The 18,800-nt window shown below is 42.5% G+C and overlaps 2 protein-coding genes across 4 annotated transcripts in view; one reads left to right on the top strand and one right to left on the bottom strand.

The window, feature by feature from the left end:
- The window catches only part of ELP1 (elongator acetyltransferase complex subunit 1), a 65,577-nt gene extending 53,397 nt beyond the window's left edge, over window positions 1-12,180 (top strand). For all 3 annotated transcript variants that reach the window (XM_016961393.4, XM_009457072.5, XM_016961394.4), the window contains 6 exons: window positions 526-639; window positions 1,134-1,245; window positions 1,939-2,066; window positions 2,540-2,694; window positions 5,730-5,805; window positions 11,171-12,180. In XM_016961393.4, coding sequence (XP_016816882.2) covers window positions 526-639; window positions 1,134-1,245; window positions 1,939-2,066; window positions 2,540-2,694; window positions 5,730-5,805; window positions 11,171-11,238 — 653 coding nt within the window. In that variant the 3' untranslated portion in view covers window positions 11,239-12,180. The remainder of the gene's footprint in view (window positions 1-525; window positions 640-1,133; window positions 1,246-1,938; window positions 2,067-2,539; window positions 2,695-5,729; window positions 5,806-11,170) is intronic.
- Window positions 12,181-16,592: 4,412 nt separating this feature from the next.
- On the bottom strand, window positions 16,593-18,061 carry ACTL7A (actin like 7A). Its single transcript, NM_001246360.1, has one exon. It carries the CDS (start codon window positions 18,024-18,026, stop codon window positions 16,719-16,721), a length of 1,308 nt encoding a protein of 435 aa, NP_001233289.1. The 5' UTR covers window positions 18,027-18,061; the 3' UTR covers window positions 16,593-16,718.
- Window positions 18,062-18,800: the final 739 nt, after the last annotated feature.

Here is an 18,800-nt window from a genome sequence, read left to right on the forward strand (position 1 = left end):
GCATCCTTGGATAGTAGTATTTTGCTTTTTTAAAATGTATTCTACTAGTGTTATTTTTCTCTTGTGTATTTTTCCATTGGACAATATTTTTCAGAAATCGTTAGATACATTTTTTCCACATCCATGGGCATTTTGATGGATGTTTAGCCAGAAACATTTAGGTAACTTTCTTCTTATTTTTGTTAACTGCGCCCCCCTCCCCTATCCCCCCCTTTTTTTGTTTGTTTGTTTTGTTTGTTTGTTTGTTTTGCCAGTCCTCCCTTGCTTTAGATATCAAGTCTTCGTTCAGGTGATTTTACAAGTTCAGTGGTAGTGCATATTCTGGGATAATGTTGATGAACTCTAAGATCTGGAATCTCAGTCTCTAATTTGTTAATGCTTATTAAGGAAAAAGAGCTCGTTTGGAAAACCTAGTAACCTCTTTCTTTTTGCTGAATTTTAACTCTCCTTCACTGCTCCCCGCCTTTAGTTTTTTCTCTTTGCTTAAACCTCATGCTCAAACTATTTTCCATTCTGCATCTCCAGCCCAGAAAAATTATATGGCATTTCTGGACTCTCAGACAGCCACATTCAGTCGCCACAAGAAACGTTTATTGATAGTTCGAGAGCTCAAGGAGCAAGCCCAGCAGGCAGGTCTGGGTGAGTGTCTGCGTGAAGGCCATCGACGTGCGGGGGCAGTGGGGTTGGGTAACGCCACACACTGTCTAGGTTGCTTGGTGATCCTCCTGCAATCTGATTACTGTGCCATGGGCAAGTGTGAGGCTTCTGTGGAGCCCCTTCAGGGCCCTCTGTGTCTGTGTTTGCGTGTTGGTGAAGGGCAGGACCAAGCATGAATGGGGAGAGCTCTGCCAGACATTCCCACCTACCCCCATTCACCCAGAGCAGCTGACCACTTCTGTGTCTAACAAAAAGAGTTTCCTCATTTCCAGAAAAAAGTTCAGGAAACTACTGATTTACATTATTAATTACTGTATTTAATATTATCTCATTCATTTTGAGATCAACTTTGCAATCATTTTCATCCATCCTTTGATATGCCCCAGTTGACTCTAGTTAGTTCATTTACCGCCCTGAAAGTAAACCCACACATTAGCAGGCAGTGTTTTCATCGGCTTCTGGTTCTTCTTTTCTAGATGATGAGGTACCCCACGGCCAAGAGTCAGACCTCTTCTCTGAAACTAGCAGTGTTGTGAGTGGCAGTGAGATGAGTGGCAAATACTCCCATAGTAACTCCAGGATATCAGCGTATGTATCACATTGATTCAGCACATTGACCATATCCTGGGCATACAGGGAAAGTGGAAGCAAATAGATTGGTTTTCTACTGGGACAGTGTAGTGGGAGTGGGGAGAATATTCTTCAACGCTGTGTGGAAGTTGTTCAGACACTTTCCCAGCATATCTGAGACATTAAACTTGGCATTGGAAGGTTTTCTTCCTCAGCTTTGTGGCCTGTGTGTTTTCCCATTCCCCACGAGGCAGTTCCTCCCCTGAATGCTCAATTTATATTAACATCTGATTTTACTTTTTGAACAAATGTTGTGACTAAATTATAGGCACTGAAAAAATGAAAAGATAAGCTTCTTCAATTCAAAATCAGGATTGGAAGAGACCATATGTAAAATAAGTCATAACACTTTTACCAAATATAGTAATTTGTCAGAAATATTTATTCAGCACTCATATGGTAGGTGCAGTAGATGTTACCAAAAACTTATAAGGAGATATGAGTTATAAGAGTTTATAGTCTTGCTTGGGATGTGTAAAGCAATGCAAGATTATATATTCAAACTGAATTATGCTTTAGGAATTTAAAATGGAGATCTGTGAAGTTGTGTGGGGTGATCAGCAACTGCAAGAAAGTAGCCAGGCAAGGTAGCACATGCCTGTAGTCCTAGCTACTCAGGAGGCTTAAAAATATCTGTGTAATTTCTAACAGGAGATCATCTAAGAATCGCCGAAAAGCGGAGCGGAAGAAGCACAGCCTCAAAGAAGGCAGTCCGCTGGAGGACCTGGCCCTCCTGGAGGCACTGAGTGAAGTGGTGCAGAACACTGAAAACCTGAAAGGTATATTCTCAGTCCTGATGATGATTCCTGACCACAAACAATAGTGAATAGGCAGTACAGACAGGCAGAGTTCAGTAGGTGATTAAGCTACCATTTTCCCAATTTGAGGAAAGATGAGAACTTTTAGCAGGAAGGGTCATGTCTGCACACATTCCTGAAGCAGCCCTTCGTAGCTGGTAACTGAGAAGCCTTCTTCCATTTGGCATCCCCCTAACTGAGCTGGGAGAGATGCTTAAGCCAGGATAAAGAATTGTGGGACACTGCTTTCTGCGTAGGCCCCCCAGCGTGCTTGATTTTCTTTTTGTAGTACATGTGTTTAATTATTCCAGCATTTGGGAAGAAAAAAGATAATGTGGGAGAAAGGACCTGCAGTGGGATCATAGAAATTTTTGGCTTTGGATAGAAGCTATGTATGATTCTGTCAATGGAGCTGGGAATATAACTTACCACTCTTTCAAATTTCTTCTCTCTAGATGAAGTATACCATATTTTAAAGGTACTCTTTCTCTTTGAGTTTGATGAACAAGGAAGGGAATTACAGAAGGCCTTTGAAGGTACGCTGCAGTTGATGGAAAGGTCACTTCCAGAAATTTGGACTCTTACTTACCAGCAGAATTCAGCTACCCCGGTAAGTTTTCTCAGAGACGGTGTGCATTTTTTTCATCATTTTCATGGGTTATTGTATTCACACAATCCCCAAGTCAAAAAGTTTTCCTGTTCTTAAAACATAAGATGCCATAGTTAAATTATCTTAGATTTATGTGTAAGCTGTCAGTAAGATTTGATATTTGCCTGTAGAGTGACTAGTACACCTTGGCATAGGTTAAATGGACTGTCATTTTCCTTTCTGGATGAAGTAGCTGTCATGGAGAAAATGGGAAAGTCACATGATTGCTCCTGGCCTTCAATGAGGTTGGAGTGGGGAGAGATGGGGGAAGATGGGGTCAGAGACGGCCTCTCACTTTCCTTCCAGAACTCAGGGGTGGGATCAGGCTTTAAAGGGACCCCAGGCAATTGCTTTTCCTTTTGTTTTATGAAAAATTTGACTTGTCACTTCTATGTTGTTATGATGGACTTTGCGGGTTGTGTTTAAGGCTGAATCAGCTTTGTATCGCAGAATTCTAGTATATTGTCATCTGTTTATTATTTATACCTCTGTTCACTCTCTTATACTTCAAGTCTATTGTTAAGAGTTTTTATTTGGATTCAAAAAGGCTGGTGTATCAGTCAAGATCCAGAAAGGAAAACAAAAGCCTATCTATTATTTTATCACAGAATTTAATATATGGATTGGTTAAATAAGTATTAGAGGACTAAACAAGGCAAAAGGGAAATACAGAGGAAGGACATTGAGATAGTAACTGCAGGAAGCAGCTTTACCCTCTAGCTGAGGGAACAGGAGGAGGAGTTGGGGATTATTAGAATTTAGAAGCCTGGAAGTGGGGCCCTGTAGAGCTGGCTCTTGAACCTCTGAGAGGAGGGTGCCAGCCAGCTAATCCTGGCATTTCTGAGGGGGCTGGTTCCAAGCGTACAGAAGTAAATGGAAACTGGAAGGAACAGCTGCTGCGGGGGGAAAAGCCAGCCAGTCGGGCCAGGCGTGGTGGTGGCTCATGCCTGTAATCCCAGCACTTTGGGAGGCCAAGGCAGGCGGATCACCTGAAGTCAGGAGTTCGTGACTAATGTGGCCAACATGGAGAAACCCCGTCTCTACTAAAAATACAAAATTACCCGGGCATGGTGGCGCATGCCTGTAATCCCAGCTACTCAGGAGGCTGAGGCAAGAGAATCGCTTCAACCTGGGAGACAGAGGTTGTGATGAGCCAAGATCGTGCCATTGTACTCCAACCTGGGCAGCAAGAGCGAATCTCCGTTTTAAAAAAAAAAAAAAAAAAAAAAGCCAGCCAATCACGGAAGAAATCTAGAAATCTTTTGTTCATCCTCCAGCTTTGTACTCCCCCTCTGGTGTTCACTGTAGGCAGGACATGATGGGAAGCCAGCAGCAAGGAGGAATATCTTTCAGGTGCCCAGCCCCAGCACCACAAGCAGTGGATAGAAGGGTGGGTTGGAGCTGAGAGATTACAAATCAGCTCACTGTTTAGAAACACATACGCTTATCGTGTCTTGATTTCCTCATTTAGAAATGGGCATAAGACTTCTCTGTGTGCTTCAATAGAATGCTTTGAAGGTTAAATAAGAGGGTGTGTGTAAAAGCACTTTACAAACCGTTGAAATAAAAGCAACTAGGAATCAGGGCCCCAGAACTTCTTGAATTTATTATAATAGGTATTTCTTAGAAGAAATGTGATCATCATCTTCAAAACTAGTACTTTTGAAGACAATTGTTTTTGTCTTTTGAGACAGGGTCTCACTCTGTTGCTCAGGCTGGAGTGCAGTGATCACTGCTCACTGCAGCATCCACCACCCCGGGCTCAGGTGATCCTCCCACCTCAGCCTCTTGAGTAGCTGGGACTACAGGCGCATGCCACAACACCCGGTTAATTTTCAAATTTTCTGTAGAGACAGGGTGTCACCATGTTGTCCCCGCTGGTCTTGAACAACTCCTGGGCTCAAGTGGTCTGCCCACCTCACCTCTCCAAAGTGCTGGGACTATAGGCATCAGCCACCGTGCCCAGCTTGAAGATAATAATTTATAATACCACTCCCATGCCATCCCCTTCCCTCTTCTCTTCTGATCACATGATCACATTAAGGTCTATTTTATTTTATTTTTTTCTTGCTCTGTCACCCAGGCTAGAGTGCAGTGACGGTATGATCAATCATGGCTTGGTGCAGCCTGGAATGCCTGGGCTAAAGCAGTCCTCCCACTGCAGTCTCCTGAGTAATTGGGACCACAGGTGCATACCACCATGCCCAGCTAATTTTAAAATTTTTCCCTAGACATGGGGAGAGGGAGTCTTGCTGTGTTGCCCAAGCTGGTCTTGAACTCCTGGCCTCAAGTGATCCTCCTGCCTTGGCCTCCCAAAGTGCTGAGATTACAGGTGTAAGCCACCATGCCTCCCACATTAAGTTCTAAGACATCAATTTTATGATTGTGGTTTTGATTGGTGAAGTATGGTTGTGGTATGTGCAGGATACCGTGAGTGACTTCTCATGGCATTGCTCTTGAGAGTGTGCCACCAAAGGTCTGCACTAACCAGGGGTGTGCCCGGAGGCTCGCTGCAGGCTTGAAATTCCTGCGGAGTCTTATGTTTTACCTGGAGCACATGTGCACAGTTTCCATTCTGCTCCATAGTATGCACATATTTGTATTTATTTCAACCTAAAAATGTTTGTTTCCCATAACTCTTTGCGTATAATTGATACTCTACGTATTTGTAGCCTCTTGTACTGTTTTCCCTTTCCTCAGGGAGTGGTTTGCTTATTTAGAAAAGGCCAAGATATATCACTGTAGAGTTTCGTTTCTTTTCTTTTCCTCCACCCCCCATCTTTACCTTGTTCTGGGAGAAAGGAGAATTAGAAGTCTGAGTTGCAGCTGGAGAAACTGGCAAATTAAAATCACATTGGGAAAGAGAATTACTGTGTTTCACACCATACCAGTAGAAATGACAGGCTGTTTTCTGCTGGTAGGGATTTGGCCTTTGGTATTGGCAGTCTTGAGAAGTATTAGATAATCTTTGCTGATACAGTCTATTTTCTCCTCAGGTTCTAGGTCCCAATTCTACTGCAAATAGTATCATGGCATCTTATCAACAACAGAAGACTTCGGTTCCTGTTCTTGGTTAGTATTTTTTCTCATTTAATATTACAATACTAAGCAGAAGGACTATCTTTCTGTAAGTATTGAGAAGATCAGCAGTATAAGGAGAGATTGGATACAATTTTTCACTACAAAAAATTGACTACAATTCTTCCTCAATTCTAAGACCGCATCTTTAGTATGATCAGTTTCATGCTTCTAGCGGTGGGGGACCTGGTGTGGGAAAATCCAACATGACCATTGTATGTGTAATTTGTAAAAATATTTATGTGGCATATGCTTGTTCATAAAGGCACATCACAGTTCCAGTTTCAGTCTAAACTGTCTACATTTACATATACATCAAAAGATTCTTCTGAAGCATCATTACTAGCTATTGGCAGTTACGCTTTGCATCTTGGGGGCATTTTCATAAACCTTGCTTATGAGTGGGACCTTTTTATTATGTTTAGGATTGACAATATAATTTGAAGGCAAATCCAAAGAATATTAGCATTTTATACATATTTCCTGTTTAGTTATGCATGAAGTGTTTTATTTGTTGAGGGGAGATGATTCTCAATTAGATTACTTATATCCCTAAAAATTAAAAACCCTAAGCGCTTTCTTTTGAAGGTTGGTTAGAAACATTTGATGAGTCAGCTTGGGACTTTCAGTATTTGCCCTTACTTATAGTTGGATCAATGAAGCATCTTAGCTTTAAAAAGTGAATGATAGTTTCTAAAATAATTGGCAGTTTTAACTGCTATTATTTGCATTTCTAGCATGTGACAAGCAACTTTCTGAAATTTTTTTTCACCGAAGTGCTACACTGTAATAGCATTTTGATGACATTTGAAGTAGCCTGTGGGGATTCAAATTAAGTTTGACTTTAACAGCTTATGTTGCTACCAGGAAAGAACAGCTACCTTCCATCCCAGCTAAACTCATACATCCAGACTGTAACTACTGTATCCCTAGCTCCTCTTCTGTCTAGAGAATGGCAAGGTACTTTTGGTATCAGTTTCGACATATCCACTTATTCCTTTTTTTTTCTTAAGTTTTTTCATTTAGAAAAAAAAACAGATGGGGTCTTAATATGTTGCCCAGGCTGGTCTCAGACTCCTGGTCTCAAGTGATCCTCCTGCCTCAGCCTCCCAAAGTGCTGGGATTACAGGCGTCTGCCCCTGTGCCCAGCCCACTTATTTCTCAGATGCTAGGAACTTATATTAGACCTGAGGCCATTTGGGCATTGTTTATTTTGTGCTGTAGTCCAATCCAGTTGTGATTTCTGCCTCCTATGTTCCTCGTTGCTGGCCTGATGCTGACCTTCAGGTCAGGTCAGTCCCATCATTCCCCAGGGTATTCTAGATGGCTTTCCCACTTCAAAGAGCACTTTCTTGTTTTCCAGCTGAGCCTTAAAGACACTCTGTAATATTTGAGAGCCCCTCATTATCTGAGTGTTTATTATCATTACCGTTGTGGTTTCAAGGATGTATAGGAAAAGGTAAGTTCCTATAATTCAAAAATTGCCACTGATGAACTAATCACAAAATTAGTGCCACTCAAATATTACTCAGCTGCCCCTCCCCAGCTAACAATAGTTAAGTATATTGGCACATCCCCACAAGTGAAATCAATGACTTGATGGGTCATTTCTGATTGTTTCCTGCTTTGATGCAATACAATATCATGCAGATCAATTGCAAGTCTTGCAAAAATTTAGTATTACATAAAATAGATTAAAATGATATTGGAAAAGTACTTGAATCACAGCTGGGTTGGACTTGTTGCAATTGATGACAAAATAAGTGCTTTAAATGATTTTGACTATCAAAGGATTGAGAGAGGTCCTTAGAAAAATTGAAAAGCCCTCAAGTTATTTTTTATAAAAATGGCCTTTTTTGTGTGCTGTGAAATTCAAATATGGAAATGTGAAATATGTCATGTCCTGCTGTCATATAATTTGTCAGAATAATTACTTTCTTGCCCAAAAGTCTGTACTTTGTGTTTATTTCAAGTTAAGTCTAGAATCAAATATAGTTGTAGTTATGCCTAATTTTAAAAAATGAGATAGAGCACATTATTTTTGTAACTAGTTTTTTTAAGATAAAGTCTTATTCCAACTTTAATTGGAATTTATGAAATACCTTGTTGATAGTGAATTTATTTAAGTAGCCTTTCTTCAGTATTGATATTCTTATATCTTTATGGCACCATTTAGTGGAGAGAAATGTAAACAAACATAAAGATGTAGTATTAAATCATAACTGCATAAAATTAACTGTAGTACGTACTGCACTACTGTAATAATTTTGTAGCTACCTCCTGTTGCTATTGTGGTGAGTGAGCTCAAGTGTTACCAATATCTGCTTAAAATGCCATGTGCCACTAACCATCTCCACATGAGCAGCACATGAGAGTCTCCATTAATTGCATATGGCAGCGAAAAGTGATCTCTTGCATTGTCATGTATTTTTTATCATGTTTAATGTAATATCGTAAACCTTAAATAACACCATGAGACCTATAGGAAGTACCACAAGTGTTGCTCCCAGGAAGCAGAGAAAAGTCATAACATTACAAGAAAAAGTTGACTTGCTCGATATGTACTACAGATTGAGGTCTGCAGCTGTGGTTGCCCACCACTTCAAGATAAATGAACCCAGTGCAAGGACCATTATAAAAGAAAAGGAAATTTATGAAACTGTCACTGCAGTTATGCCAGCAGGCATGAAAACCTTGTACTTTTTGCAAAATACCTTTTTATCTTGTATTGAAGATGCAGCTTTTATGTGGGTGCAGGATTGCTATGAGAAAGGCATACCTATACAACTATTATGATTTGAGAAAAAGCACAGTCATTGTATGAGAACTTAAAGCAAAAAGATGAAGGATCAAAGCTGGAGAATTTAATGCCAGCAAAGGATGGTTTGATAATTTTAGAAAGAGGTTTGGCTTTGTAAATGTCTGGATAATAGGAAAAGCAGCTCCTGCCATCCAGGAGGCAGCAGCAAAGGCAGTCAGGTTTATGATCAGGACTGCCCTTATCTATAAAGCTGCTAACCCCTGAGCCTGGAAGGGAAAAGATTAACACCAGCTGCCAGGCTTTTGGTTGTACCATACAACAAGAAGGCTTGGACAAGGAGAACACTTTTTCTGGATTGGTTCCATTGTCGATTTGTCCCTGAAGTTAAGTAGTATCTTGCCAGTAAGGGGACCGCCTTTTAAAGTTCTTTTGATACTGGAGAATGCCCGAGGCCACCCCAGACTCCATGAGTTCAACACCGAAGACACTGAAGTGATCTACTTGCCCCCAAACACACATCTCTAATTCAGCCTCTAGATCAGGGTGTCATAAGGACCTTTAAGGCTCGTTACAAACAGTACTCTATAGAAAGGATTGTCAAATGTATGGAAAAGAACCTTGACAGAACATGAAAGTCTGGAAGAATTACACCGTCAGTGATGCCATCATTGTTATAGAAAAAGCTGTGAAAGCCATCAAGCCCAAGACAATAAATTCCTGCTAGAGAAAACTGTGTCCAGATGTGCATGACTTCACAGGCTTTACGACAGCCAATCAAGGAAATCATGAAAGAGATTGTGGATCTGGCACAAAAAAAAAAAATGGTACATGAAGGATTTCAAGATAGGAATCTTGGAGAAATTCAAGAGGTGATAGACATCACACCAGAGGAATTAACAGATGACTTGATGGAGATGAGTGCTTCCAAACCAGCGCCAGACAATGAGGAAGATGACATAAAAGAAGCAGTGCCAGAAAATAAATTGACATTTGTTCCAAAGGTTCCAATTATTCAAGACTGCCTTTGGCTTCTTTTACAACATGGATGATTCTATGTTATGGGCACTGAAACTAAAAGAAACTGGAAGGATTGGTACCTTAGAGAAATGAAAAAGCAAAAACATCAGAAATTATGGTGTATTTCTGTAAAGTTAGTGACACTGAGTGTGCCCACCTCTCTTGCCTCCTCTTTAACCTCCCCTACCTGTTTCATCTCTACACCCCTGAGACAGCAAGACCAACCCCTCCACTTCCTCCTCCACTTCAGCCTACTCAACGTGAAGATGACAAAGATGAAGACCTTTATGATGATCCACTTCCATTTAATGAATAGTAAATAGTTTTCTTTATGATTTTCTTAATATTTTCTTTTCTCTAGCTTACTTTATTGTAGGAATGTAGTATATAATACATATAACATACAAAACATTTGTTAACTGACTTTTTATGCTGCCAATACACTACCGAACAACAGTAAGCTATTGGTACTTGAGTTTTGGAGATTCAGAAGTTAAACATGGGGCCAGGTGTGGTGGCTCACACCTGTAATCCCAGCACTTTGGGAGGCTGAGGTGGATGGAACGAGACCAGGAGTTTTGAGAGTAGCCTGGGCAGCATGGTGAAACCTTGTCTCTACAAAAATTAGCCAGGTATGGTGGTGTACACTTGTAGTCCCAGCTACTTGGGAGGCTGAGGCAGGAGAATCACTTGAACCTAGGGGGGTCGAGGCTGCAGTGAGTCATGATCGTGCCACTGCACTCCAACCTGGGCAACAAAATGAGACCCTGTCTCAAGAAAAGAAAAAAAAAAGGTATATGCAGATTTTTGACTGTGCAGGGGGGTCCACACCCATAACCCTACATTCAAGGATCAACTGTAATTTTTCATGCCTGCATGGCTCATATGTGCAGATTTACTGCTGGAAGTTTATCATAAATAATGCTGAAAAAATCCTTATATATACATATTTTCTCCTATCTCTGCTTGCAGTATATGATTCCTGGTTAGAAAAGAAACTTAACAAATCTAAGTGAAAGAGTGCCTGGGAGTTTTAGGTTACAATGGCAGAATCTTTTCCTAACCCTCTCTCTCCATTCACTTTTTTTAAAGCAGGGGCATCTTTATTGATCAACATGTTTGTCGAAGTTTCATCATAAAGTAGTTCCTGTCCATTAACTTCACTTACTGAATATGTGCTATCACATTTTGCTATTCCTTAAAAATTGAGATAGACTTTACATATAGTGAAATGCAGAGATTTCAGGTGTACAATTTGATGAATTTTAATAAATGTATACAGCCATGTGACTGCTGCCACCACCCCTCCCACCAGTTTGAAATACAGAACATTCTTCCACTTTGAATCACTGGGTGAGCATGCCTGAGGTTGAAATGCAGTCCCTCCTCTCAGGGCAGGGCCTCCAGGCTGTGTTTGCTCTGACCTGGAGGTTGCAGGGGTAGCAGACACATGAACTCTGGCTCTGATGGTCTTATTGCTGCAAACCCCACCTGCCTAGTTTGTTTAGTTTAGAGTTACTGCCTCAGCGCCCTCCAACAAGAGTATGTGAGTCACAATTTCCCTTCCTTTCTTGCTTTTAGATGCTGAGCTTTTTATACCACCAAAGATCAACAGAAGAACCCAGTGGAAGCTGAGCCTGCTAGACTGAGTGACTGCAGTTAGGAGGGATCCGACAGAGAAGACCATTTCCACTCATTCCTGTTGTCCTACCACCCCTTGCTCTTTGAGGCCTGGCTATTGAGAACTGGAAAGAGTAAAATGATAACTTACCTTAGCATTGCCAAGAACTTCAGCAGACAACAAGCAATTCTATTTATTTTATTTTGTGTATACATCTTGATCATTAGCAAGACATTAAGCTTTAACCATTATGGCATCATTTTGTGAGAATGATTGTTCTTTCACTTGGGCTGTTTGAGAGCATAATTATGGTAATCATGAGATTAATGTTTCATGATTTCTACCTCCAAAGTGTGAAGACAAGTAAAATAATGTTTCTAAATTGTCTTATTTTATTGGCGGAGAAGATTACAATGGCTATTAGTGCTACATTTGGTCAAATGTAATCACTTAAATAGCTTCTTGTCACCTTAAACTAAAGCAGAATAAAAAGTATCCTTTGAAATTATAAGCCCTCCTTTGCTGACAGCTATTATTTTGTAACATCTTACCAGGTCATGTGCTTTCAGTTATAACTGGGCTGAGCCTCCTATAATTACAATGTCTGTAGGGACTGTTTTACTGCCTGTGTATTTTCTGCTAGAGAGTTAGCAATGTTACAGCTAGAACAGATTAGAATTTCTAAACAGTATCATGCACAGTTGGTGTGAGTGATCAGTGTGCATTGTATGGCATGCATGGTTGTGAATTATTCTCTGTTCTCCAAATACTGTTTCTTTAACTCAGATATTTTTGTTAGTGTCTAGGCCACTTCATTTATTTTTCGTTATGGTACTTTACTGACTTCTCTTTATTCAATTCTCCAGCCCCTCACCAAAAAAAACTGTCTCAAAATAAGAATATTTTGTTTTCATGGTGAGTCTAGAAAACGCCCACTTCATTCTGATTAAAAATTCTTCCATGTTTTAAATATCAGAACCAGACCTTTCTTACTGTATATCTTAGTCCATTTGTGTCTCTATAACAACAACCAGCTTTCAAAGGAACTAATAGAGTGAAAACTCACTCATTACCACGAGGATGGCACCAAGCGATTCACGTAGGATCTGCCCCTGTGACCAAAACACCTCCCATTGGGCCCCACTTCCAACACTGGTAATCACATTTCAACATGAGGTTTAGGGAAACAAATGCCTAAACTACAGCACTGTACATAAACTAACAGGAAATGCTGCTTTTGATCCTCAAAGAAGTGATATAGCCAAAATTGTAATTTAAGAAGCCTTTCCCAGTATAGCAAGATGTTAACTATAGAATCAATCTAGGAGTATTCACTGTAAAATTCAACTTTTCTGTATGTTTGAACATTTTCACAATCTAATAGGAGTTTTTAAAAAGAAGAGAAAGAAGATATACTTTGCTTTGGAGAAATCTACTTTTTGACTTACATGGGTTTGCTGTAATTAAGTGCCCAATATTGAAAGGCTGCAAGTACTTTGTAATCACCCTTTGGCATGGGTAAATAAGCATGGTAACTTATATTGAAATATATTATAGTGCTCTTGCTTTGGATAACTGTAAAGGGACCCATGCTGATAGACTGGAAATAGAAGTAAATGTGTTTATTGATAATGGTGTGAATTTTCCTGGACATTCAGTTTCTTTAAATAATGTATTGAAGCAGCAAGAAATAATTTATTTGAATGCAAATTACTATCAATTACTGTTTCTCTCATCTGAGCAGGATTGGATTTTGTTCATTTTTAGAAGAAGCAGGCAGGAGGAGACCTTCCAAATTGAGGCAAAGCCAAGAATTGAATATTCATGGGGGAAAATTGAGTGTATGAGAAAAGGAGGAAACTCCTCTGAGTGATGAATGCTTAATTTGGGGGAAGGAGTCTGTCAAGTTTTAGAAAAGAGTACATAAATTTGGATCCTGTCCCAAAGCAAGTTCATGCTGCAATAAGCTAAAACCTTCACTTTTCTTGGTTCCATTGAGTCAGATAGCTTTGCTCAGATGCTCTAAACTTCAAGAAGGAACTTGCAGAAGACTGTCTTCTTCAGTCAAAGTGCATTTTAAATTTATGCTTTTGAAAAAACTGAGGCTGGGTGCAGTGGATCACACCTGTAATCCCAGCACTTTGGGAGGCTGAGGCGTTTGAGACCAGCCTAGCCAACATGGTGAAATCCCATCTTTACTAAAAAGAGAAAAAAAATTAGGTGGTGTGGTGGTGGGCACCTGTGATCCCAGCTACTTGGGAGGCTGAGGCAGGAGAATCACTTGAACCTGGGAAGGTGGAGGTTGCAGTGAGCCAAGATCGTGCCACTGTACATCAGCCTGGACAAGAACAAGACTGTCTCAAAAAAACAAACAAAAAAACTTAGGAGCAATTTTTATATGCCTTTATGGATGTAGCTTGGTGCAATTTCTTAGCCCTGCTGCATATTTTAAATTAAATTTAATTATATATGCATGTATATATACATACACATTTGAGAGATTTGTCATAGCAATAGCTGAAGTGGGTGTTTTTAAAAATAAGTAAAACTGATGAAGCTTAGTAACTTAAGGTGACTGCAAATTTGAGAAGCAAAATTAGATTTGTTCTTCCTCTTGTGCTGGTTATTTTACTCCCATATTCTCTAGAAGCACCGCCTGGACAAGCCCTGGGGAGTCTTTGGCTGCTGTTTCTTGTTTGTCGTATTTATTAGTAACTGGGTGCAAATAAACATCTTAGGAGCTAGGTAGCTGTACATATTCACGAGGCTGGAGATAAGACAAGGCTAATTTGGTAACATTTGGCAGTGCTGAAGGCCTGCTTTGGATTCTCGTGTTTCTGTGCTCTCTGTGCTCCCTGAGCCCTTGCCTGTGCCTGCAGTGGGCTGCTCCACCACTATTCTTACTGGCTCTACAGTCCCAGGACATTTAGGAACAACAGTTGTCCTCCTGGTTATAAAGGAAAGAACAAGGCTTTGGGCCATGTGTCCAACCATCTTAGCAGTGTTGGACAAAGTCACTTAATCTCACTGAGCCTTGCTTTCCTTCGGTCTTGTGTGTGCCCTTCAAGCTAAGCAGAGTTTCTCAATGGCTCTGTTGTCATTTTGGTTCATGTCATTCTTTCTTTGGGTGTTGGGAGGTGCTTCCCTGCACATTGTAAGATGTTTAACGACTTCCCTCGTCTCTAACCCCTAGATGCCAGTAGTACACACTCCCACCCCTGTTATGACAACCACAAATATCTTTAGACGTTGTTAAATGTCCCCTACAGGCCAAAGTTGCCCCCCGCTTGAGAACTACTGTGCTAAGATAAGTTCCAAATACTTAGTAACTATCACTTTTTTATGAGGAGATTCTCTTTTTCTACTGGGGCATACTTGTGAGGATCAAGTGAGAAAATTCATAAAGTGGTTTGAAAAAGACTGCACAATTGTTCAGCCTTCAGTTGGCATTTTTCATTTAAAAATGAACATTGAGGCCTGGGAAGGCCTGGAGATGCCCATCCTCCAGAACCACCTCCCAACCCTCCTCTTCATTAAGACCCTCGCCTTTTTTAGGGATCTTTGACATGGGGTTCATTTACCCCTAAGGGATCGGTAGATAGAGCATATTTCTGTATGATAGGTTTTCTCTGTAATCATACATTTTACTTTATGCATTCAATAACATTATTCTAAGAAGAGGTTTATGGGTTTACCACCCCTGCCAAAGAGGTCCAAAGGTTAAGAACTAACCAAACTTCAACTTGTGCATCAGTGAATGATCATGGGTTGACAGTAGAGCGGTTTGGGCAGAAACTGCGGTAAAGATGTCCCTCTCTCTCAGGTCAGTGTCCCCAACTCCTGATTCCTTGACAGTCCAGCATAAGGCTTAGTCATCCGTGCTGAACCATGGGAACCTCACATGCCCCTCTGTGGCTCTCTCTCTGCTGGTGCTAGCCAGATACTCATAGTCACCAGACCTGGATCCAGGGTCAGGCACTTTAGGCCTTTCAAGGCTGTCGAGGCAAGCCTGGAACCTGTGAGCAGCTCTGGAGGGCTTCTCCCTGGAGATGGTGGAGGTGCCAGCTCTCCTCTAAATGCAGAATGCCTGCCTTTGAGTACCTGTGTGGCTAAGGACTATAGTAAGAGACTTCTGGCCTTCTGCATAAGAGGTAGAAACCTAAAGATACTAGCTAGCTATTGTGAGGACCCCCCGGAGTCTAGATACTGGTATTCAGATATTTTTCGCTGTTTTTTAATCAGCTGTGTGAGGTAGGCATTTATACTCAGTTTTGCAGGCAAGCAAACAAACTCAAGTCACAGTTAGGTGGTAGCAAAATTGCGTTTCAAACCACAGAGTCCAGAGCCCATGTTCTATCCTCTGTTTTATGCACCAACTAGTGTTCAGATTTTGAACTTTAAAGACAAGACAGAGAATGTATTGGAGGCTGTTCTAAAGAATCTCCAATTTAAAGTGCTCATATTACAAACTCCCCCTGCAGGAACACCATAGAGCTCGCTGGGCCCTGGAAGGGCTTCCCTGGCTACTGAGGGTCTCTGTGTATCTTTGGGCTCCCCAGTGGGGTTAGAATGACCCACATAGGGCAGCCTCCCACAGACCCATATCGTCAGCCCCAGAACCAGCAGCCTCTATCCTCAGCACACCCCAGACTCCAACCGTGTGTGTTATAGGCTGATGGAGAATCCAGTCTGCTGGGAGATGGTCAGCTACTACTTGAAGTGTCTACAGAATGACTGTGGCTTCAATCCCTAACCTCTCTGCTGATAACCCAAGATCAGTCTTACTTCGGTTTTTAAAAAGGGAAATCTGTATAGCACTTGTTCTCTGAAGAGTTGCCCTTTAAGGCACATGCAAATGCCTTGCTTGTAATATGCTAGGCTTCAGCAGCCAGTCGCTGTGATGGCTTAGTAAGAACTGGTACTGAGACATAAATGACTGTTGGAACTAAAAGAAACTCCTGTTAAAGCAGGGCTCAGACAGCTTTGCCAGCTCTTTCCAGTCCCTCAGGGTTGTTGATGAAGTATGAAATGGACACTGATGCTTTGTGGGAGTTTGCACTGTTACAGCATACTTCCTATTGGCATTTATGGAAAGGGAACTGCTTATATGCCCCAACAGCATTTACCCTCTAATCTTCATTGCACTCCCCCTTCCAAGCAGAGTTTAACCGTAAAGCAGTTCCTAAAGCGGGGAATGCACAAAATAAGGGGCAGCATAATTTTAGAGCAAGTGAATGTTTAAGCAATCCACCTACAATGCATGCCCTTTTTTGTTCATCCTCCCCCTACTCCTGCTTTTGTTCTGGGAAATGTATATTTTAAGGCAGATGCTGCACGTGTGAAGTTGTTTCTTATGAAGTCAGGAAGTAGAGAAACACACTGTGGAGGGGCATATGAGGGGTGTTTAATGCTACAGGAATAAGCGCCGGCTCCACCCCCTGTGTGTAGGAGTGCGCTCACCCTGTCGAGGGTAGGCACTGCCGGTGCAGCGGCCATCCTCGTCGCCGTTCAGAAGCACCTTCTGTAGAGGAAGAAAGGCCCGTGTTCCTCGTACTCAAAGCGGTGGACCCACAATGGTTGGAAACCCTGAAGTGAGGCCAGGATGGAGCCACCGGTCCACACGGCACTGTCTCTTTCAGGCAGCACGTTTACCTGCGGGGTGTCATTGGGACACATGCTGCTTAGCTCCTTCTGCAGACGGTTAGGGAAGCCACTGAGCATGGTGCTGCCCCCGCAGAGCAGGATGTTGCCCATGAGGTCCCGTTTGAGGGCGATGTCACACTTGTTAAGGCAGGACATGGTTTGGGTGTGGAGGCCCAGCTGCATGGACTTGATGAGAGATGGCTTGAAGAACATCTCCGAGCAGAGGAACCGTTCCTGGCACAGCTGAATCTCCTTCCCATCCGGCAGCACGTAGCGGATCGTATGCTCGCTGAGAGGGACTTTCTTCTCCTCAGTGGGATCCAGGGCCACAAAGCAGCATTTCTTCTTGATGTCCTCCACGATGCCCATCTGGTCCTGGGTGAATTCGTTCCCCGCACTGTTCAGCAGGCCCAGCAGGTAGGCTGTCAGGTCAGAGCCCGCGTAGTCCAGCCTTCCGGTGATGCTGGGCAAAGGATAACCCTCGTAGATGGGGACCACGTAGGACACACCATGGCCCACCTCCACCACCAGGCCGGAGGTCCTTCCATAGGAGTACATGGACAGGCGCGACTGGTAGGCGATGTGCATTGCAGGGGTGTTGAAGGCTTCAAACAGCATTTCAGCATATTTCTCTCTGTTGGTGTGTGGGCTCAGCGGCGGGTCTGAAACCAAGACCGCATGCTCCTCCGGGGCGATCTTCATCTCTTGTCGGAAGAGATATTCCCAGATATCCTGCACTGTATCCCAGTCCACGATGATGCCATGTCGCAGAGGGTTAACCAGCTTGAGATGAACGTTTGTGTTGTTGAGTTCCTGCCCCACGAATGTCTCCTTGCGATTATCCCCAGTCTTGGCAGTCTCCATGTAGGGCTTGCCCACCGTTGTTGAGATCTTGTGGGTGGGTGTTGGCAGGCCGGCAAAGCCACATTTACAGTAGCCAGTGCCCAGGTCCACGACCACTGCTTTGGTCACCTCCTGCTTGGGCCTCTCCTTGGCTGCCTTTGATTCAGTAGGTTCTTGCGGCTCTGAACTCGTATGGCGGACCCACACGGCCCGCTTCGCCGGGCCATCCCTTAAAGAGGCAGTCTGGAGGGCCTGTGTCTGCAGGGGGGCCTGGTTGCCCACCTTCTTGGCGGGCCCATCCCCCATGATTGCTGCCGGTGGAGCCCACATGTTGTCAAGAGCCGCACCACTCTTAGAAAGTTCTCAATCCCACTGGATTCAAGGCCTGAAAGGCCTACATCAGAGGATACCCTGAGAATTTTCCCAACAGTGACATCACTAATTATGATGTAATCTGGTGACCTGGGCTTTCTAGATATTGCAAACCCTTATCCTGTGTTAGGGTACATTTGGGATATTGTTTTTGAAATGGCTCCCCTTTTCCTAAATTTCGTAACAAGACTGATTTATTCAATTAATTAATATTTCCTGAATGTTTGCTATATACAAGGCAGCTGGGAATTCATTGGTGAAAAAAACAGACAAAATCCCTTTTTCTAGTCGGTGGGGGGTGGGGGTGACAGACAATAACCAAAATGAGCGTTAAGAGCAAAAGCAGGGTGGCAGTGCTAGTGTGGCCTGGGCAGGGCTTCCTGAGAGGGTGACATTTGAATGAAGACCTGCAGGAGGTGAGGGAGAGAGCCATATGTATGTCAGGGGAGCAGCAGGTGCAGAGGACTGGCGGCAGATGTGTGACTGAAGAGTTAGATCAGGGGTCAGCAGGCTGCAGTCCAATCCGGTCCCCGGCTCGTTGGATAGGAATACAGCCGTGCTCATTCATGTACGTATTGTCCGTGACTGCCTTTGCAGTACAACAGTAGAGCTGAGTCACGGCATTGAAGACTGTATTGCCCAAAAAGCTGAAAGAAAGTAAATATTGACTGACCCTTAAAAAGTTTGCCGACCTCTCGAGTTAGAGGAGGAGCAGAAAAAAAAGTGTGGCTG

Source organism: Pan troglodytes, chromosome 11 (genome assembly GCF_028858775.2).
Source record: "Pan troglodytes isolate AG18354 chromosome 11, NHGRI_mPanTro3-v2.0_pri, whole genome shotgun sequence".
NCBI classification, from domain to species: Eukaryota; Metazoa; Chordata; class Mammalia; order Primates; family Hominidae; genus Pan; species Pan troglodytes.

Bases quoted from the DNA above. Each gene is read 5' to 3' on its own strand.
- ACTL7A (NM_001246360.1), bottom strand. From the start codon at position 18,026: ATGTGGGCTCCACCGGCAGCAATCATGGGGGATGGGCCCGCCAAGAAG.